The sequence below is a fragment of the Ciconia boyciana genome, chromosome 3 (genome assembly GCF_034638445.1).
Source record: "Ciconia boyciana chromosome 3, ASM3463844v1, whole genome shotgun sequence".
NCBI lineage: Eukaryota > Metazoa > Chordata > Aves > Ciconiiformes > Ciconiidae > Ciconia > Ciconia boyciana.
Window position 1 is genome coordinate 74,569,997 of NC_132936.1, and position 16,550 is coordinate 74,586,546.

Here is a 16,550-nt window from a genome sequence, read left to right on the forward strand (position 1 = left end):
GGAGTGGAAGTTAGAACATAAAGAGGGGGTCAAAACTCTAACTGAAGAATTAAAAGCATATCACTCACTGTGACCTGTACATCCCTGCGAGCCCATTATACCCAAATGGGATTTCGCCGAACATGCTGCTTACTGTAACTTGTTCCAAACTGTCCCCAATGGGCCAAAAAGACCTTTATCGTTTAGCTCAACCACATTTAAAGAAACAGAACAATGACATTCTGAATGGGAAAAGGGACTTTTATCTTTAGTCTGAGCAGTTAAACAAGTTGAGAAAATACATCAGGGACAACCTGTGGAAACCAGAGGACCATTTAATTTACTAGAAGCAATCCTAAAGGGGACTAGTCCCCCAGAAGGAGTTGCACAAAACCCCACTATCAGAAAATGGTATGCCTACCTAACAGGAGTTGCGGAAAATATGCAATTAACTGAAGGACCCACTAAGGTTTCCAAATTGCAGAAGCCCATAAACACAGACCCTTTAGTGTTACAATAACCTTTTAAACCTTCACCAATTCTGAATGCACTGCCCCTCACTGAGGGTACACCAACAGAAAACAATTTGGTTAACAGATGCTTCAGCAAAAAGGGTAAATGGTAAATGGCAATATAAGGCCATTGCATTAAATATTACCACTGGCAAACAAGTAATAGAGGAAGGTGAAGGCAGTGCACAAGTAGAAGAGCAGTTGTTTTGGCAGCACAGAATGGAGCAAAAATCATATATGTAGACTCATATGCTGTGTGGGCTGGTGCCACACAGTGGCTCTGTCAATGGGAAACCTTGAATTGAGAAGTAAATAGATCCCCAGTTTGGAGAAAAAAAGATTGGCAATTATTACTAGACATAGCCAGGAAAACACCTTTCAAGATGGGATGGGTAAAAGCTCATGCTAAAGATAATCAACCAGCCACGAAGTGGAATCAAAAGGTAGACGAGTTAACTAAAATTAGAGAAATCACCTTAAATCCTGAGTACCGGGTGGGCGAATAGTTACACCAAAACCTAGATCACACAGGTAAGGAAGCTCTTTGCTGCACAGAATAAGGGCTGGCCCATAAACCGGAAAAGTTGTGAAACTATTCTGACAGAATGTCTGCAGTGTAGATTGAAATTACAAGCAGATCATCCTGCTAAAGCACCACCTGTACATATCAACGAAGGGAAAACTTCATGGTCTACATGGCAAATTCATTATATAGGGCCACTTAAATCCTCTGCAGGATATCCATACATCCTCACCAGAGTGAAAGTAGTCTCCGGCTTGCTTACGGCAACTAAGCCGACGGGCAAAATACAGTGCAAGGGCTATCGTTTTGGTTCTCAAATCTACCTACTCCTGATGTTATCCAAAGTGATAATGGCTCACACTTTTTGTGTAAGGAAGTGCAAGACTGGGCAAAACAAAAAGCAATTAAATGGGTATTTCACACCCCATACTACCCTCAACCAAATGGAATGGTAGAAAGAGCTAATGCTTATTGAAAAGGAATCTCAAACCACCCGAGGCTCAATGGGACACTCGACTTCCCAAAGTACTCCATGAATTAAATAATCGAAACGGGCCTACTGCAAGCCCTGTAAGCAGAGCATTCTTTGTAAAAACTGAGCTTAGCGCTCCATCTACTGGGAAAAGACAATATCTGACAACATTACAGCCAGGACAGCCAGTAATGGTCAATTTACCATCCACAGGTACTGTGCCTATGACCTTAACTAAACCTCGTGGCCTGGGAAGCTACCAATAGCAGTGGTGCAAAACATAGAATTAGCGCACAATGGATTTTTCCTTCTTTTTAATGGGGTAACCTGTTCGGACTCCCCCCACTGAAACAAGTCTCTGTTTTCTCTTACAGCACCCTGCAGGATGGCAGACAGAAATGCTGTGTTCATGTTGCTAATTGAAACCCTGACAATGCTGCTCCTCCTAACCTGTGGTCAAAGAACCCTAGAGTGGCCATGGTCCCAAGCCCATGTGACACATACCAGAAGTATGGGACTAAATCACAGAACAGAACAGAATCACAGAATCGTATAGGTTGGAAAAGACCTTTAAGATCATCAAGTCCAACCGTAAACCTAACACTACCAAGACCACCACTACACCGTGTCCCTAAGCACCTCATCCAAATGTCTTTTAAATACCTCCAGGGATGGGGACTCAACCACTTCCCTGGGCAGCCTCTTCCAATGCTTGACAACACTTTCAGTGAAGTAAAATTTCCTAATATCCAGTCTAAACCTCCCCTGGCGCAACTTGAGGCCATTTCCTCTCGTCCTATCACTTGTTACCTGGGAGAAGAGACCGATCCCCACCTCTCTACAACCTCCTTTCTGGTAGTTGTAGACAGCAATAAGGTCTCCCCTCAGCCTCCTTTTCTCCAGGCTAAACAACCCCAGGTCCCTCAGCCGCTCCTCATCAGACTTGTGCTCTAGACCCTTCACCAGCTTTCTTGCCCTTCTCTGGATGTGCTCCAGCACCTCAATTGTAGTTGGTCCACTGCTCCAGCATCTCTCTTGTAGTGGGGGGCCCAAAACTGAACAGAGTATTCGAGGTGCGGCCTCACCAGTGCTGAGAACAGGGGCACGATCACTTCCCTACTCCTGCTAGCCACGCTATTTTTGATACAAGCCAGGATGCCATTGGCTTTCTTGGCCACCCGGGCACACTGCGGGCTCATATTCAGCCGGCTGTCAACCAACACCCCCAGGTCCTTTTCTGCCTGGCAGCTTTCCAGCCACTCTTCCCCAAGCCTGTAGCGTTGCATGGGGTTGGTGTGACCCAAGTGCAGGACCTTGCACTTGGCCTTGTTAAACCTCATACAATTGGCCTTGGCCCATCGATCCAGCCTGTCCAGGTCCCTCTGCAGAGCCTTCCTACCCTCAAGCAGATCAACACTCCCGCACAACTTGGTGTCCTCTGCAAACTTACTGAGGGTGCACTCGATCCCTTCATCCAGATCATTGATAAAGATATTAAACAGAACTGGCCGCAACACAGAACCCTGGGGAACACTGCTTGTGACCGGCCGCCAACTGGAGTAAACTCCATTCACCACCACTCTTTGGGCCCAGCCATCCAGCCAGTTCTTTACCCAGCGAAGAGTACACCCGTCCAAGCCATGAGCAGCCAGTTTCTCCAGGAGAATGCTGTGGGAAACCGTGTCAAAGGCTTTACTGAAGTCTAGATAGACAACATCCACAGCCTTTCCCTCATCTACTAGGCGGGTCACCTTGTCGTAGAAAATCCTCATAAAGACTTGACCCTCTTAAACGCAGTAATGCATGGAACTGAGATGTATTTAGAAAATGAATGGAGCAGGGATCCTAAGGGTTTTGACCAACTCCGGGGAGTGACAGACCAGGAAATAAAGGTAGGATGCCAGGTGATCAATGGATCCACCTATGAGAAGGCATCTCAAATCGCTGTGTACAATATCACACCGAATGGAACACCAAAGGATATGAAACTTTGTGCTGCTGAAAGATTAGACTGTTAGTACAACTCTACCTTAGTACAACCTGGTTTTGTAGTTTGCCTCTGGGATCACCATAACGTGAGACAACCCACCTTATCGTTTAAATTTAAAATAGGCATTACTAGGCTTAGTACGACAACATTCACTCCATCTACGACAGAGCCCTAAGAAGCTCAGGTGAGTTTTGCAGAGTATTCTCTGATTTCTTTATCATTTGTGGACTGAAGGTATGGAATCATGCAATCAAACTTCATTTCTATGAGCCACAGAACAAAGCTTTGTTGCTTAATTATTTCACTCAAGCAGTGAATAAAAGAAAAAATGTCATATGGTCTTGGCTTGTAGCAATATAACATTTTTTAAAATCAGTAACATGATGCATTTGACTAAATACATACTTAGATCAACCTACCTTTGATTTCATTTTTCTCCATTTCTTTCAGTTCCTGAACAAACAGAGACTGACTCTCAGTAAGTGGCCAACTATTATACAACACCAATGCTTGTATGATATATTTGTGAGACTGTGAAAGAAAATGCAATATGTTAACAAGCTGAAGACATAACAATTATAGTAAGCATTCAGAAGTCCTGTAGGTTAGAAAACTGCCAGCTATTGAACTCAGCAAATAAAGCACATAATTTACAAGCTTGCACATTACGGTATTCACAAGAAGCTTAAAAAATTAGTGTTAATTGCACAGATTTTGTTTTAATTCCTGTGAAATTAAACAATTACTCATGTGTTTATGAAGAGAAACTAAAGTGGGCTATACAAGGAGGAGTTACATTCCTTTAAGATTTCCATGTAAGTTTCCTATGTATGCCATGTGCTAAAACAAAGACTTTTGTCTTTGATTTTAAGACCTCCTACAGGGCTTTGAGCCCTAATACTGGCACTCAGTAATGTCTTATTCTGAGGTAGAGGTGACAGGGTCCATGCGTTATTTTAAACATTGTCTACACTCAACAGGAAATTATTATCTTTAAAAATTGTTTTCCAAATTCTAAAGCCAGTTCTGAGTCAAAGGAACAATGCTGGAATTTATTTCTCAATAATCTTTTTGTTGTTGTTGTTGGAATATTTTGTTGCAATTGAACTCAATTATCAGGAAAAATCACAGTAGAGGAACACTTGGAGATACAGAAACGTGAACTGTTTTAGAAAATAAATGTTATTTTTCTAAGATAGACAAATAATACTAGGTAAAGTCAAGAAAAATCCATGTTTTTGACATCACTCTCTGAGAAACGTGGCTCAAGTAGCAGCTATTGTGTGTGTGTTACTAAAGCTTTCAGCTGACTAGCAATAGGTTTTTCTCTATTAAAACTATTAAAGATAGCCTTCTCTTACATCATATTTCAAAGAAAACTCACATTGAAGCATCAGAAGTTTAATTTCATTACTGGTAGTTTTTGGCCCTTAGCTGAAAGTTATGCTATACTTGAATCGGATTTGGCAAATGAAGAACATTTAGAAATTGAATATATCACCTTGATTTGAAAACAAAAATGACCCCTTGTTATTTGGTTATTCACATATGTACATTATCCTTTCTCCATAGCCTCATTCAGAAGCTGCCAACAATCTTAATTTTGGATTCCTTGTTCTTGCCTCAGGATATCAGATCTCCACACGTACCAAAGGAATTATAAATACCCCTTCATTGTTTGGGCTTTTTTTTCCAAATCCCAATGATTTGGAATCTCTTACTCGTTGTGGACTTCCATCATTATTTTGGAAGTTTTCCAAGAGGAAAGATTCATCTTCAAATATAGGTGGACCTTCTCGTACAAGTCCTGGCTTGAAAGAAGTTTTGGTATCCTTTGAAGATGAAATATGACCTTTTTTTTTGGATCCTCCAGTTTCTGATTCCTTCTTTATACTACTTTGAATAATCTGGGTTTTGCTTGCTGCAAGGTGATAAAAAATGTCAGTGTTAATTTCCAGAAATTCTATGAATTATTGGTATGAGGGAAACAGATGCCCCCAGAAACTATAAGAAAGAAGAATTACCATTGTCAATTTTCTCATGCTGTATTATGCTCACAAGGTTCCAATTAAAATTACGCTTATTCCAAATACTATCCCGATTTCATTCTGCATACAAATCTCTTCAAAGTAAATAATGAGACATTTGAAAGACTGAATATATTACTGTTGTTACTGTTTATAAAGTGCCTAATTTTTCCCCCCCCAAATGCCACACTTCTTTCCTACGCTAACCACCACAGCACCATGCTATATGTTACCTAATACAGATAGCCTTGTATGCTGTATGATGGGATCTCTGCGTAGCTAACCCAATTTAATAAATTGTGTGCCCCTGTGGGAGGAGAGGAGAGATGCACTGGCCACAGTCCTGGCAACCCCTACCATTACAGGAGTCTCTTATGTCAACCTGACACAAAGATCATAGCTGACTAAAGTTTAAAAAAAGCCAATCTTGAAAAGAGCTATAGAACTATGTGTCATCTATTATTTATAAAGTTATATCATTGTCTCCTAAGGAAGGAATTAATGTGGAAAAACTGTGAAACCAGGAATGTGCTAAAGAAGGGCTGTACCAGAAGTATTAATCCAGAAAACATAAACTTGTGTTCATTTCTAATGCCACTGATATCTATGATATTATCTTGCCTGAATGTCTACAGAGAAAGGAAAGAGAATTCTAAAATGAAATATCTCATAGAAAATTGAACAAGGGCAAACATAACACCTCTGGGGAAGCAGCTTCACCTCTGTTACACTAACAATAGCTGGATGATCAACTGGGAAAGAGATATCTTTTTCACTTCACTGAGGACAGAAGGCTTTACTCTTCCCAAGGTTTATTGTAGAAGCAAAGGATGATACTGTATCATTGCAACACTTCAAAATAAAAATGTACAGAGTTTCATGTGTGTTGACAAAACATCCAGGGAAGTTCACAAGAGTTGACAGGACTATTAGACCAGATTCAGCAAATTTTATGGGTGGTGTGTCAGTGTATAAATGCCAAATAAAAGGTTAACTGTGCCACTAGAAACTCAAAGGGAGCCAGGAAATATTGTTTCTTATGGAAGTCAAATGCCACGGAACACTTGCTATTGCGTCTTTCCTCTGCATAGGGCAGCGCTTCCTTTTTCCTAAGAAAATCATTTCCTAAGAGGAAATGAAAACGAGACCTTGCAGACATGCTTTCTGCAAGATGTCTCAAACTCCTAATCAAAAGCAGAGTCGCTCTTCTGCATGATATTCAGAATCGTTAGCACCCGAGCTATCCCTGTTGCTGTCCCCATGGTAAGAAGGCCTGTGAGAGAGACTTGAAGGAAGACAATACTTGGTTTCTTCTAACCCATTTTGAGAGTGATGCAACTCCGTGGGTGTTGTTTTGGAAAAGATATGCCTAAGCAAGCATGTATCTGTAGAATAATTTCTCACTCGAATAGAGCCTGCTGAGCTTTCCAGGTAGCAGTTAGCTTCCCGTTCTGTGAAGGTGAGAGGAGACATAACTCATAGTGGTTAGATTACCAAGTCTTTCATCAGAGGAAGCCAAAATCATGAGGTTTTCACTCAACAGAAGTGCATTTGGATGAAGAAGCAGCATTATCCAGAGACCACAGTCTTGCATGTTCTTTTACATCTGTGTCAAAACCTGCTGCAAAGAAACAATTTGGATTCCAAATAGAAGAATAACCCTACATACACATATTTTCCAATTGGGTAACTTGCCTTTAGGGTACCATTTGCAATATTTGCATGAAAGTTTCTAGTCAGGAAGGATCTTCAATGCCTGCCTGAACACTGTTATTAAGGGGCAGTGCAAATTTACAAAAAGGTAGCTTTAAAGCAGTGAGGCCAACTAAATGTACTCCTCCTAGTAGTCAACAGAGAGGTGAGCTCCTCTCCAGGAGGTCTGATTTCTGGGCTTTAGGAGCAGTGCACTGCCCTCTGAAGGAGCCTACCTCTACCTATCAAAGGAGGTGGGTTTCAAGGGAGGTTGTATTCTTTAGGCTATAATGAGCTTTCATGAATGCCTCACTATTCTCCTCTTCTCTCTCTCCTAAACCTGAAGAGCATAAGTATTGAAGCATTCTATAATGATTTGCCCAGAGGATGATCCTGCCATGAAGATAACTCATCTCAGAATGGTGGAATCCTCCATAAGACTTGTTCTGCCCTTGCTGGAAAGATGACTTGGAAAAGTTCCCAAAAATTCATACACAACCAAATAGTTCTAGCAATGGTCACCAGGTGGTACTGTGACACAGATTTCTTTTCTTACTGCATACATAAACAGTCAATCTTGGTTTTCCTAAGCAAAGCTCTGACTAGAAGGAACTTGTACGTACCTTGATTTAAGATTCAAACAAATATTTGAATGAGATTTTGATACTTTGAGACTGGATTGTATCACACTGCTACTGTGGAAAATAAAAGGATTATGAGCATTCACTTGTCCATCTGTGCTACAGAACTGCTGTGTTTGTATCAACAAAAGAAGTTGTGCTTGCAACATGTCAATATGTAACTCCTTCATTGGCAAGTGAATGTTCAAGGTCAAAGTCATCTGCTACATCTCAGAAGAGGTAAATATATTCAAAATCAATTGATTGAATGTACTTTTTGAGCTATAAAAGACATTTATAAAACAGCTGTGACAGGAGATGAATTAACAGATTGTGGGTGGGAAAGGGGGATAATGTTTTACTGGTGATGCTTGCACAATAATTTCACTTAAGAATACTTCTGTCAACACAGTGGTCAATTCTATGAGAGGCAGAACATGCATGATACTGAATAGGTCTCAAATGTGAGGCTTGTGTCTTGCTTAACTAACAAGTTTGGTGCTGATGGTATAGCAGTGCTTTCTGATTATTCCTATTCTGTGAAAACACACATTTTTAGAAAACAACTAGATACTGACAGTATGAATCTTGTATTGAATGTTGATCGTACAAATCCCCAGCTGAACTTGGCATCAGTATTTATGGGGGTTCCTATATTGTTATTGTACAGGCCATAATTCCCTAAAACTTTTGACAACCGCAAAGAAACATGCTTTTACAATGCCATAAATCGCACCTACAGACATTCAGCAGGTTGTAATATTATAATGTCATATTGGTTATACTGAGTACATTTCATAATCTTTTCATTCAGTTTGGATGCTCTGAAAGATCTGGAACACTTACACAAAATATCTTCTTCGTTATATACAGGCTGCATATAGATGGGAAAAGAACTTCAACGTTAAGGTCACTTGTTCTAGTATTGTAAAAATAATACTAATAGTAAAAAAATAACAAACAGCAACAGCTTCACAGTCGTTCCTTCCAAATGATGGCTCTCTATACACTCACACACACTTAAATGGCATCAGAATATTCATTTCACCTTCAAATATGGTCTAAAATCAACAGTTTTTTTACAGTCAGTTTGCCAGGTCTAGAAACTCTTTTCAATTCCCTTTGAAATAAAGTACCTTTCATCATCACTTTTTCCAGTTAGAATTCACTGGCTCCACTGCTGAATAGGAACCTGATATAACAACCTTCCTATTTTCAATCAGGTTAATATAACAGATATTTCATTGAATGATTCACAATGGATTAAAATAATTTTAAATTAGCAGAAATTATTTGTATCACACACATAAGAATAAGAGATAAAAGTCTAATGTGTGTGTCTGCTTTCTGAGGATATTTTGAAAAGTTCTTCTCACCTATGTCCCCTGCTAGTCTGGCAAAGACAAAATGTCCCTCTTATTTATTCTGCCCCATCCTCTCCCTTCCAGCATCTGTTGGAACCCATTTCTCTTCTCTTTCACCTGCTTGTGCCTTTTAACTTATTTCAGTCTTCAGACTATGATCTTTGCCAACAAGCCGGTTTCCTGAAATAAAGTTTCTTCTTCACTTTACCGAGGGTAACATGGCAATTTATTTCAAGTGTTTGTGATGCTTACCCTCACCTGAGCTATCTTATAGCTTTCCTGCTTCTATTTCCACAAGTCTACCATTAAGTTTACTAATCCATTCCCACATTCCAAAAATAGTAACCAAAAATAGCTACTGATTATCTTGGCAACTCAGTCACAGGATCATGACAGCTTCTCCATGACTTCCTTTAAAACCACAACATTGTCAACTGCTTAATTACACTTTAAGAGCATGGTCTCCATAGTATTTAATTTTATATTTCTGGTAATAACAAGGTGCAGTTGAGACAGAAATCAAAATGTCTCATAAACATGATTAAATTAGTTATTTTTCCCACACAGCATTGGAAATTTAGAGAAAACATTTTTCTAAAGGATCATGTTAGAAAACTACACAGTTCAAAATAGTGGAGGTGAGCACATGAAATATGATGCTATTTTGGTCTTTAGCAAAGCAATAATCCAGTATTTGAACAATTTGTCTTTGCCTCAGGTTCTGAATATGCTCAAACAGGCAGAAACTGATTGATTTACAGAAGATTTATTGTTTTAAAGTCTTCATAAAAGGCCTGAAGACTTTAATATCTTACAACATTGATGTATAGTGGTGTCCACGGAGAGTACAGTAGCTGACTTGTTTGCTTATAAACAGTTGCTTTATTTAAGCAAACTTTAATACTTATGAAGAATATACTTTCATAGATATAATGAAAAATTCAAAATAGTATACGATCTTACAAATAAAATGGAAATAGCTTGATTAAGAAGTGAAGTGTATAGAAAACAGGGAAACAAATGAAGATTATGAAAGAAGTTACGATGGCATGGCAGCAGCATCTAAAATCTATTACATATAAGAAGTGTAGCAGAAGCAGGTAGAAGGTACTTCATTTTTGTTAAAAATCACCTGAACACTACAGGGACAATTGTTGAAAATATGCCTAAGAATTATGTACCTCATTAAGCTGTATTTATTGCTTCTGAACAGTAAAATTAAACATCACTTCAGAATAAAATGTCAATCAATTGGCTGAGCATACTTTCAGATGACAAAATTTTCAGTCCAGTTTTGTTTTAGCTTCTTTAGTAGCCCAGCCCTGATGTTATCAAACAATAAAAATGCCAGCAAGAAACAGCTGATGTTGTCTGACTGTAGCTCTTGAATACCGAATTTGGCAGAACTCTAACTTCTGACAGCCTGGAACTGAAGCACGAAAGAGGATGTCCGGATAACCTAACTCTGCCCTCCAAAGTGTGCAGGGAGTTATCTTGCTACATCAGAGGGGGATAATGGCAGAGCATTACCACAATGTCAAGCTGAAGGCTCTCTCTATTAAGTCTGGTTGTAAATGAATACCTGTTTAGTTGGACAGTGCATCCAAGGAAACGGGATTATTTGTGTATCGTTAAGGAAAAAAAAACCCATAAGCCTTAACTACTAACTGATATGACAGGATCACAGGAGGCTGAGTGGTCCTGGCAGAGGCTGGAAGACAACTCTGGAGGTCATTTAGTTCAACCCCATCGCTAAAAGCAGAGTCAGCTAGGGCAGGTTGCTCATGGCCATGTCCAGTTGGGTGTTGATTATCTCCAAGGGTGAAAACTCCAAAACCTCTCTGGGCAACCTGTTCCAATGTTTGACACCCTGAGAGTAAAAATGAAACAAAACCAAAACCAAACAACCCCCCCCCTCCAAATCACCTTTTCCAATTGTATTTTCTACATTCAGTTTGTGCCTGTTGCCTCTTGTCTTGTCACTGGGTGCCACTGAAAAGAGTTTGGCTTAATTTCTTTGCCTCCCTGCCCCTTTATTTATATGCTGCCAGGCTTGGGCATACAGTAGATTCAGAGTGGTAGTTTGCTGGACTACAGAGAGTCAGTTTTAACTTATGTCAGCTGGATTTTTGTTTGGTACCATCACTAGTTTCAAAGTGCTTTGAGAAAATACATTAATTTTAGCATACTTACGAAAGGTGACCTTTGAACACACACTGGTTCTCACCTTTAACAAGAGCTGAGCTGACAAGACTGCAATGTAATGAATGGCAATAAAATTTTTTAAAAAGAAAAAAAAAGAAAAAGAATTTTGAGCAAATAAAGTTCTCAGATTCAACTGTTCAGCCAAAAATGAGTGAGGTGTTTGCTGTAACTTTCTAATAAATTTGTTTCAAAAGAAATTTTGTTTAAATTCAAATATTGCCATAAGGGATAACTTTTTCTCAGTATTTCAGTTGCTATCATAAAGAATTGACAATAGCATAATGAGCGTTTATGAGCTTTGCAAGTCTGGGGCAAGTAGCTCTTCCTTCATTGTCTTCTATTTCCATGAATATCATGGTGAAGCTGTAACAGAGGTAGAGTCAAAAATGGAGAGTTTTTCTTAAGGATAAATACTATATAATTTATTCAAGACTCTTCTGCCTTGTACTCTGGGGCTCATATAATGGATGAGAAGTCAATAAAACGTGTGCTTCTGCTAAAAGGAATGATCCACAGGATGGTGCATTTAAACCATAAGGCTCAGTGTAATCTGTGAATTATCTACCATGTCTCATGATCATGGCATCAGTTTCCTAACAGCCAAAATTTGTCTAACTTTAAAATAATACAAATAAAGGCAAGATCTTGAAAATAAAATATATTTCAATTCTCAAGGACAAGCACATGCATAAAATTTTCAGAACTGAGAAGCTACTTCAATTATCCACACAACTCTCTAATCAGTTACTGTGGTGGGTTGACCTTGGCTGGATGCCGGCTGCCCACCAAGCTGCTCTATCACTCCCCTCCTCAGCAGGACAGGGAGGGAAGAAAATAAGATGGAAAAAACCTTATGGGTCAAGATAAAGGCAGTTTAACAAAGCAAAAGCAAAGGCCATGTGCGGAAGCAAAAGAAAACAATTCTCTACTTCCCATCAGCAGGCGATGTCCAGCCAGTTCCTGGGAAGTAGGACTTCAGTATGCGTAGTGGTTGCTCCGGAAGACAAACGTTGTAGTAACAAATGTGTCCCCCGCTTTTTCTTAGCTTTTATTTCTGAGCAGACATCATACGGTATGGAATATCCTTTTGGTCAGTTTGGGTCAGCTGTCCTGGCTGCATCCCCTCCCAAGATCTTGCCCACCCCCAGCCTACTGGGTGAGGGGGGGAATGTTGGAGACACAGCCTCAGTGCTGTGCGAGCACTGCTCAGCAGTAGCCAAAACACTGCTGTGTTATCAACACCTTTCTAGCTACCAATACAAAGCACAACACTATAAGGGCTGCTATGGGGAAAATTAACTCCATCTCAGCCACACCCAATACAGTTACAAAACAAGAATAAAAGGCAGAGGAAGAAAATAAGGCTGGACACCTTATTTCAATCAATCCTTTTGGGCCCCTCACTACAAGAGAGACATTGAGGTGCTGGAGCACGTCCAGAGAAGGGCAAGAAAGCTGGTGAAGGGTCTAGAGCACAAGTCTGATGAGGAGCGGTTGAGGGACCTGGGGTTGTTTAGCCTGGAGAAAAGGAGGCTGAGGGGAGACCTTATCGCTCTCTACAGCTACCTGAAAGGAGGTTGTAGAGAGGTGGGGGTCAGTCTCTTCTCCCAAGTAACAAGTGATAGGACGAGAGGAAACGGCCTCAAGTTGCGCCAGGTGACGTTTAGACTGGATATTAGGAAATTTTACTTCACTGAAAGTGTTGTCAAGCATTGGAAGAGGTTGCCCAGGGAAGTGGTTGAGTCGCCATCCCTGGAGGTATTTAAAAGACGTTTGGATGAGGTGCTTAGGGACATGGTATAGTGGTGGTCTTGGTAGTGTTAGGTTTACGGTTGGACTCGATGATCTTAAAGGTCTTTTCCAACCTATACGATTCTGTGATTCTGTGGTACCTTTCTTCATTGCTGAGGACCAAGGACTCCTGTTCATTGCTCAAAAATGTAGCTGATTTCACTTAATCATAAAGCAATTATGGAAATCATGGAAAAAGTAGGAAAAAAATAATGTTTTCTGTGATTACCTAATGTTACTGTATATCCCTCAGTGAATACAATTATCAAATACAGAATACAATACTTACAGTGCGAATTCAAAAGCATTTCATTACTCAAGAAATTAAAAGCAGGGATGACTGCATGGCCTTTTCCAGTGACACTCAGAATTTCTTCCTCTTTATCTAGGACTTGTAGTTTAATGAACACATCTGATTTAGAGGTTTGTACCTGCACTGTAGCAATATGTGATGCTGTGACTTTTACTGAATACCTAAAGAGGAAGAAAAAAATTATAGCAATATAACCAACTATACAAGATCATTCTTTTTCTGCAAGTACCAAACGTTGTGCTGCCCTGGAAGCAAACACTTAAAATTGAGTTTGTAGTCTATTGTTTTCCTGCAATCTGATGGGCTAAGCTTCCTGTAGTGAAGTCCTGCTGTACTAGTATTTGTTGAAAAACATGGTTAGCCAGATGAGGGAACTGTTTCAATTAAAAAGTAACTGAGCAAATGAAAAAAAAGAAAGATTTGCTTTCAAAAGGGTAGAGATATCTCAGTTGATAGCAGCTGCTACTCTGGTCAACTTAAAAGACTGTGGAATGAAAAGATTGTAGAATTAGAGTCTTAGGATGAAATTTAAATAATATTTTTGTTGTGACTCATAACTTTATATATTACTTGCTTTCTGTCCATAAATTCAAATTGTTAGACTAATCTCAGCAAGCAAGCAAACACCACCACCACCATGAATTCAGCACATCTGGAGTAAAAAATATACGAGTATTTTAAAATAATTTTTTTTAAAGATTGTTGACATCAGAGGGGAAAAAATTTAAAAAAACTCATCACGGAAGACAGAGCTTACAGAATTTGATTGCAATTGTTACATTTCCATTACATGTTTTCTTCATTTATATTGAACCTGATTCCTCTTGATGAATAGACCTCTATCCCAAGAATAATACATTGATTTGAAATATTGATACAAATTGTCAGGAATCAAGGAAAAATGTTGTAGAATTAACCTGCAAAATATATACACCTAATTAGCTCTAATCATGGGGCCTGTTTTAGTGCAATGTGTAGTCCTTTGTGTAAAAACTTAAGCATATTAATTTAGTCAGGGTCACTTTTGAACTCAAACTTAGCTAGAATAAACTGATTTTAATAAACTTTAATAAATTTAAAAAGTATTAATAAAAATTAAATAATTGTGTTTTTATTAAATGTGTTGTCCTAAAGAATCTGCATGCTACAATAAAATGTATATAAATTTTTCTGCCAACACTGCAAGATGGAAGTTGGTCTGATATATCAGAAAAGAAATTGTTGTGTTTCTGGATTTTATTTAGAACTTTGTCTGAATAGCTGAAAAAATATATCAAACTTTATGTCTCCTGCTCACCTGCAAAATCTCAATTTTAATACATATTTAATCCCCAAAAGTAATATGGAATTTCAGTAATTGACTTATGGATAAGATTTCAAGATTGAGCCTACAGAAATGGAGTATACTGTTTAGGATTTTAAAGTTACAGTCTGTGTACTTATACTTGTTCTTCATTAGGCAGTGGCAATGTTTCAGAAAATAACACTTTCATAAATGAAATGTTAAATTTGGTATGGAACATTGACAGTCCATAAAATTCAGATATTTGCTTTAATACTTTCCCCTTCTAAGAAAGAGTGAAGAACATACTTTTTTGTCAGGGATGGTCCATAAAAAAAGCAGAATTTAATCATTCTTCGCTCAATATTTACCTGAACATTACATGCCTGTCATTGGGTATGTAATACTCTTTAATTTCTTTAGTAGAATAAACATTATTTACAGCCTCACGAGAGAGGAATGGGAGTGGACTATGAGAACCGATGAGCCGGAGCCTCCATCTTCCAGCTGCCACAGGAAGGTCACCAGTACGTGCTTCAGCCATAAATGTGTATCCTTTCTGAAAGGAGAAAACAAGTCATTTTTACTTGGAAATAACACTACTCAAAATGCACTCTATGACTAAATACAACACACTTTTTGTCCATGTTACGCTTATTGAGATAGTAAGATGTTCTTCATAAGCAAGAATCTTATAGTTCTATTATAGTCTAACTTCTGAAGCATCTCTTATTATAGGAATTTGTATTTGGCAAAAAGTTACATAGCAAGTCAAATCCAATCTCGTCTAACTTCAAAGTTGGCCTTACTTTCAGGGGCAGGTACAATCAAACTCCTGAGGTCACTTTCTAACCAAATTATTTGATGACTCTAAGTTGTTTAATACAGTCTAATTTAACAAATATTAACGAGTTCTTACTCTTCTATTTAAGCATGTGTAGCACTCTATTCTGAAAAGTCTTCTTATAATATGACTAAAGTTCAGTAAAACATATTTATTCAATGTATTTTCTTGCTTTGTACGTCATACTGCTACGCAAATAGCTCCCAGTTAAAACACATCTGTATATCTCTGGGTTCTGTAATATTACCATTCTTTTTCTTTTAAAACCAGCAGTACAAATCAAAGTCTTTTCATTTGGTACAAAATATTTTTTCTCTCTTAATATCATACCAAAACTATGTGTGGTGGTGGTGGTGGTGCTGATAGTAGTAATAGTAGTAAATATAACAAAGAAAGAGTTAAAGACTGCATAAGCCAAGAACCTTCACTCCAAGCTCTGAGACAACCCCATTAAACCTATAATCTACTATTGCTGGGAAACATCTGGCCTGTATGCCAGATGTAAGAAAGATATGTACTGTAAAGTGTTGATGTATTTGAAAACTGTGCAACAATTTTGAGATTATAGATATTTTTAACTCCAAAGGTGACCACAGCTGAAGATAAGGAAACTAATATTTTGGCAATTCATGTGCAAGACATTTAGCAAAAGCTAACAGTCCTCACACATATGAAAGCAAAATTAGATAAAGATAAAATGTAAACATGAAAATAACTGCATTCACTGATAAACCAGAGATTTAAAAATCACCCTATAGGTAGTGTGAAAGTATGGGTGAATGCAATTTGCTGCATGGAAATTCAGAGATCAGATTCATTTTGTCTTCAAAGCTGAGGTTAAACTAATATTGCCCCTACTTTTAATAATATCATTGCAAGTATAGCATTAAATGTCAGGATATTAATCTTATTTTTATGAAGATGTTGATTTAAGAA

General features: G+C 38.5%; 1 protein-coding gene across 1 annotated transcript in view; it reads right to left on the minus strand.

Annotated features, from left to right (window-relative positions):
* Window positions 1-16,550, minus strand: part of ADGB (androglobin) — a 130,682-nt gene that overhangs the window by 20,611 nt on the left and 93,521 nt on the right. Inside the window, exons 26-29 of the mRNA XM_072857952.1 lie at window positions 15,142-15,329; window positions 13,465-13,649; window positions 5,198-5,397; window positions 3,896-4,007 (exon numbers count right to left, since the gene is read on the minus strand). Coding sequence (XP_072714053.1) covers window positions 3,896-4,007; window positions 5,198-5,397; window positions 13,465-13,649; window positions 15,142-15,329 — 685 coding nt within the window. The remainder of the gene's footprint in view (window positions 1-3,895; window positions 4,008-5,197; window positions 5,398-13,464; window positions 13,650-15,141; window positions 15,330-16,550) is intronic.